This window comes from Musca vetustissima, unplaced genomic scaffold (genome assembly GCF_032173495.1).
Source record: "Musca vetustissima isolate MV318-11 ecotype Yass unplaced genomic scaffold, APGP_CSIRO_Mvet_v1 utg2745, whole genome shotgun sequence".
NCBI lineage: Eukaryota > Metazoa > Arthropoda > Insecta > Diptera > Muscidae > Musca > Musca vetustissima.
The window spans coordinates 527,073-533,144 of NW_026886292.1; the positions used below are offsets into that span (position 1 = coordinate 527,073).

The 6,072-nt window shown below is 33.1% G+C and overlaps 1 protein-coding gene across 1 annotated transcript; it reads left to right on the forward strand.

The window, feature by feature from the left end:
- The first annotated feature begins 2,314 nt into the window (after positions 1-2,314).
- On the forward strand, positions 2,315-4,979 carry LOC133333820 (E3 SUMO-protein ligase ZBED1-like). The gene is made up of 3 exons (XM_061542134.1): positions 2,315-2,583; positions 2,641-4,301; positions 4,364-4,979. The coding sequence occupies exons 1-3, from the start codon at positions 2,556-2,558 to the stop codon at positions 4,559-4,561; spliced, it is 1,887 nt and encodes a 628-aa protein (XP_061398118.1). The 5' UTR covers positions 2,315-2,555; the 3' UTR covers positions 4,562-4,979.
- Positions 4,980-6,072: the final 1,093 nt, after the last annotated feature.

Here is a 6,072-nt window from a genome sequence, read left to right on the forward strand (position 1 = left end):
ATTTATGAACACAGTACAAGTCACAATTATGGGCCAATCGTCAAGTAGGTTCGATTCGGGAAGACTTAGAATACTCCTATTGTTATACCCCCTTCCACCATAAGGTGGTGTGTATATTAGATTTGTCATTTCGTTTGGAACGCCTCGAAATATTCGCCAAGGTATGTATATTCTTGATCAGAATAAAATTATATGTGGATTTATGTGTCCGCATGTTAGAATCACAATATAAATCGCTCTGACATTGCTAGTACTCCTAGGATTCCTCAATATTCGGTACTTTGGGGGTTTTGGACACGTTTGGCAGTGATTTGGTATTTTGGGTTCTCATTGCGTAGCACATCTCCGTAGGTACGTTTACTTCACTTTTATTAACATTGACCAAAGTTTTCGGGTAACCCCCATATAACGATACCCCTCAATATTCGGTATTTAAGCGATTTTCGACACGTGTTTCAACCGAATTGGCTGTAACTTTGTATATTGAAATTTTGGGGTTTTATTGTATAGCACATATCCATATTAAATATTATTAACATTGACCCAAGTTTCCGGGTAGCCCCCATTTAGCGGTACCCCCAATATTCGGTATTATGGGAATTTGATTCTCATTGTATAGCATATGCCCGTAGCATAAATTATTTATATTTTCAATTTTTTTAATTTTTCACCGAATTGGGTATAATTTGTATTCTCATTAGCTTTTAAATTTTACTACCCAAAATGAGCAATATTGTTGCCCGTTTCGGTATAGCCCCATAACACGCTGGACCCGCTATTTGGTAAACATCTTTTTCTCACCTCTTTTTCGGTATTTCCTATCCTATCATGTCCTAGGAGCCCCCATACATTTTACATATTTTGAATATCATTCTCATGGTGGAAAAAATAAAAAGTTCGCTTGGGCCGAACTTAATATTGTTTTAACTTCTTTTTGCTATTAGTTGGTTAATATTTAGGGGATTAAAACTTTATTACTGTATGTTTTTCTGGTCGCTGTAGAGGATACAATTTTGACCCGAGCATTACGAAATGAAATGAGATCTGACCAAAGATTAACTGTTTCGATGTATGTCTTTCAATACTTAACGGGTTAAATGGACCAAGACATTTGTGTGAAGGACATAGACCGACGAATTGATAGTATCCAATTATATGCATATATGTACTCGAACGTAGAAGTTGTTTTACATTAAAAAGAAGAATAGGGGGACAGAAACCTTTAAGATTGTTACCCGATGCGAATTCATTTCTAGGAGCAGCGACAGATTCTATTTTGAGAAATGCCTTGATTTGATCCTGATGGCGTTTCCATTGATTGACATATTCTTGGTCGTTTGGATTGAGAACGATCACACGCATTTAAAACAGTGATCATAGCCTTTGAATTGGTGTTGATATTCTTAGACTTGGAAGAAATTTTTGGTTACAAAATTCTCAAACGATTCTTCTGGAAAAGAGACTTCTGAAAATTTTTGGTTGATTTCCTTAGATTTTCGTGTATCTCCTGCATTGCCAGGTGGTACATTTTCAGATAAAGCCCGTTCCTCCGCCGACGTCGGTTTTTCTAAATAGTTATTTTTACAATATGCAATTTTTTATTGTAATTTACATATATTTTCTTTTCAGACACTAACAAATTCGTCTGTGATCATATGATAATTAGTGGATGAAATAGACGGAAAAATTAACTTTTCTTAATTTTACACGCGGAACGGGATCTGGCAAGCTAATTAGAATGACTGTTGTGATAATGATTGGCCAATATTTGAATCTTATGGCGTAAATGTTGACTCCTGGAAATATGATTCGGAAAACATGCTATGTAGAAAGTGGTGCAAATTTCACGAAATATTATCTAGACTCCGAGTATAGGGCCTGTCCGGAAATGCAAAACTGCGCTGCATAATATGATTATTATGCCATGCTTTTGCTAATCAGCTGTGCATTATGCTTTTTCATTGCATCACATATTTTTGCGATTGCACTAATTACCATAGATCTACAGAAAGTTTGGATAGTGGTAGTGGCGTATGATATGGTCGTTCTTGTTTGACTATACTGCTCCACCTACTGTTTTTCTATTGTATTAGACATGAAGGTAATTTCGATCTGCTTTTAAATCGGACAATCCCACTATCAAAATATATACAACAATTTTTTACGAAAAAATGGGAAGAAGGTCAGTCGACTTTTGAAGGTACAGAAAACTTGTTGTTTGTTTTGAAATAAATTTAAAATTTTCCCCTTTTAAGTTCTTGTTTTGAATATTTTGTCTAGCAAGTCTACGCTTGGCATGTAGAATATTTCAAACTAGAGGTGGCAAACTATCGATAGTAATATCGATAGTATCGATGGTTTGGTTTTCACTAGACTATCGATGGTTTTTTTTCGATAGCGATACTATCGTTGAAAAAACGGATTCCGGCATTTATTCAGTTAGAGGCGCAACTTTGTTAATTAAACGACTTAGATATCTTCTATATAAACCGCGTCGTTAATTTATCAACTTTGATTTGTCATAAATATATGTAAAAAACAGAACACTGTTTAAAATGAACAGATATCTGAAAAGACCAAACGGTAAGTAAAATGTGTTTATTTATATTTTGTTCAATTGTTGATTAAAAATGTTTACAGATATTTCTACCTCCATTTCCATAGAAGAAACTGGTAATGAAAATGAAGAAGAACGTGAAAATTGCACGATTGGTGGGGAAACTAATAAGTCAAAAAGAGCACGCCACGGTTTCTCAGAAGTATGGAACTATTTTCAAAAAACAACAGATAAAAGAAATGCTAAGTGTCAGCTGTGTGGGAAAATATACAAAACTAGCGGTAACACGTCAAATCTGTTGGATCATTTAAAACGTAGCCATCCTTCTTATAATCAGCTTCCGAAACCAACGAAAACAATTGATAATTTTTTCAACAATTCAGTCACCTACGATACTGAATCGGCACGTAAAAAAGAACTTGATAAGGCTTTAATGATTTTGATCGCCACTGATGTACAGCCATTCAGTGTAGTAGAGGATACAGGATTCCGTGATTTTGTCCGATGCTTAGATCCGCGCTACGTTTTGCCTTCAAGAAACACCCTAAAAAACGTTCTGATGATAAATATGTACAACGAAACAAAGAGTAAGTTGCAAACTATTCTTAACGGGTTACAACACTGCGCTATTACAACAGACCTATGGACATCGCGCGCAAATGAGAGCTACCTCACCGTAACGTGCCACTTTGTTACAAAAGATTTTGTTCTCCGTACAGCTGTTTTGTCTACAAAAAAAATGTTATGTTCCACTAATCACAACGCAGAAAATATATCAATATCTATGCGCGCCGTGTTAGAAGAGTGGGGTCTAATGGAGAAAGTGGTGGCAGTTGTCAGCGATAATGCTAGCAGTATGTTGAAAGCGTGCGAATTGCTTCAAAAACGAAATCTGCCATGCTTTGCACACACTATTAACCTTGTGGTGCAAGATTGCTTAGCGCAAGATTATGTTAAAACTACTTTAGGGAAATGTAAGAAAATTGTGAGCTATTTTAAGAGCAGCACAATTTCCTACGAAAAGTTTAAAGCGGACCAAGGAAGAGATATGCCCCACAGCCTAAAACAGGAGGTACCGACCCGCTGGAACAGTGCTCTCAGAATGGTGGAGAGCATTCTTTTAACAAATAATTCTATTTCAAATGTACTGCTAATGACACCAAAGGCACCGCTACCTTTAACGGCAGACGATATAGAATTTTTGCAGGACCTTAAACAATTGCTTATGCCATTTGATGCCGCTACAGTCCAAACATCGTCAAGTGCAGCTGTTACTATTTCCCTAGTAGTTCCTCTAACATGTGGTCTTTTTAAATCTCTTGATGAGTTAAAAAGTACTATGAAAACTTCAGAAGGCCATCAAGCTTGTATATTTCTGCTTGAAAGAATAAAGAAAAGGCTATTTCCTTACGAGGAGCGTACAGTTACAAGACTCGGAACATTATTAGACCCTCGGTTCAAGAAGGAAGGTTTTCTTTTCCCAAGCAATGCAGATGGAGGAACACAATTTTTACAAAACGTGTTGAGTGGTATGAACAAAAACAACACCATGGAACAAGATAATTTAGAACCATCATGTTCTAAAAATATTCATCAAAGTTCGCAGCCACCGCTTTTAAAATTCGTAGGAAATAAAATTGCCTCTAAAGTAAGATCACATCAAGTAGACGCCATCATTTCTCTTAGGCAATATTTTGAAAATGAAAATGCAGCATTAGAAATAGATCCATTACAGTACTGGAAGGTAAATAATATAATACAAAACTATTTATTAACAAATTTACGAAGTGTTATGTTTATTTTCAGAATTGTTCTGGCCAAATGTCACTCACAAAGTCATGTGCCTTACGCTATTTATGCGTACCAGCAACTTCGACAGAGGCTGAGCGAATGTTTAGCAAAACCGGAGCCATAATTTCGGAAAGAAGATCGAGCTTAAAGCCAAAAAATGTTGATATGCTGCTCTTTGTTAACAAAAATTGTTGGGTCAGTAAAGAATTATAAGAAGTAAGGTTTTTAAACAAATAATACCTTTTTCAAGGTAATTTTCATTATAATTTTAAATTTAAATTAATTTGATTAAATATTTTTATAAAATAAGATCTGAATGTATCTGTAATAATGAATTTCAAATATTTTTTGTTTTTATGTTTAGTTGTTTTGTTGAAGCGTTATTATCTGTTTTTATTTTAATTTTTAATATAAATATAATTTTTAATTAATTTTTACTACATGCAAATACATTTTTTTGTAAAAGTTGATCTCAAAGTGCCTTATAAAAATGAATTCCAAATATTTTTGTTTTTATGTTGTTGTTTTGTTTAAGCGTTATTGTCTGTTATTTTTGACTATAAATATAGTTTATAATTAATATTTACTATATGTACATATTTTAATAATAACTGTACTAATGAATTCCAAATATTTTTTGTTTTTATGTCAATTTGTTTTGCTTAAGCGTTTCTTAATAAAAGAATATTAATCATTAGATCATTTAATATAATTGAGTCCGTTATTAAAAATACATGTAAGTACATATCGGTGTTGTTTATTGATATTGACTTGAATGGTTATTACATTTGTGATGAGTTTTGTTAGTAGTTATTTTTATTTTTAATAAAAATCGCAAAAGTTTAACAAAAACCATAATACAAAAATAATTATAACACACAAATTAATAACATAGAACAATGAAAAAAAGTTGCGCGCATTATTGAAAAATTAATATTGGCATTCCCACATTATTCGATACTATCGATAGTTTTCCAACAAACTATCGAAAATATCGAATGATGCGACTATCGATAGTTTGCCAGCTCTATTTCAAACCCCATGGTACAATTATACTAGGTTACTGCAATACTCAGCTGATTTGATTGTATCGCAATCGTAAATTTTTGATTTATGTAGAACGACCCAGTAGGAACATTTTGTACACATTATATTTGAAATAAGAGTAGGGAACCAGAAAAAAATACAACTCCATTTTGTGGAATGTTCGATATTTATCTTTGCAATATTCCCAAATCTGCATATGATGACAAAATATAAAATTGCAATTTTCAACGCTACTTTTAGCGTTTTTGTATGGATTGCCTCTACTTAAGGCAATGGCTCAATTAGAGGACAGCCCAGGAAGCGATAGAATTATACATTTGCAATTTTTTCATTCATGTTTTTAAATTCTATTCTGAAAATTCAAAAATATTATATTTTGAAAATAAATCACATTTATTGATATTTCGTATGTTTTGTTTACATTTTTCGACATATCAAACTGACATTAGTGTTACAACAATAACCTGTGTTTATCAAAAGAAGACAAATTTGTTGAGTCCTCAACAAAAAAAAGCAGTCAAATTTCCTTACTTGACAAAAAATTAAAACTTTTGATTGGCTGTTGTATTGTTCTTGTTGTCTCCACCTAATTTTGTAATTTTTACTATTTTTTCGCATGCATACATTACTATTTTATTTAAAAAGAACCGGAATACAAAAAAATATTCATCTGGTCT

Coding starts and splice junctions, on each gene's coding strand:
- LOC133333820 (XM_061542134.1), top strand. CDS start 2,556: ATGAACAGATATCTGAAAAGACCAAACG. Junction 2,584..2,640: donor ATATCTGAAAAGACCAAACG/GTAAGTAAAATG, acceptor AAATGTTTACAG/ATATTTCTACCTCCATTTCC. Junction 4,302..4,363: donor ATCCATTACAGTACTGGAAG/GTAAATAATATA, acceptor GTTTATTTTCAG/AATTGTTCTGGCCAAATGTC.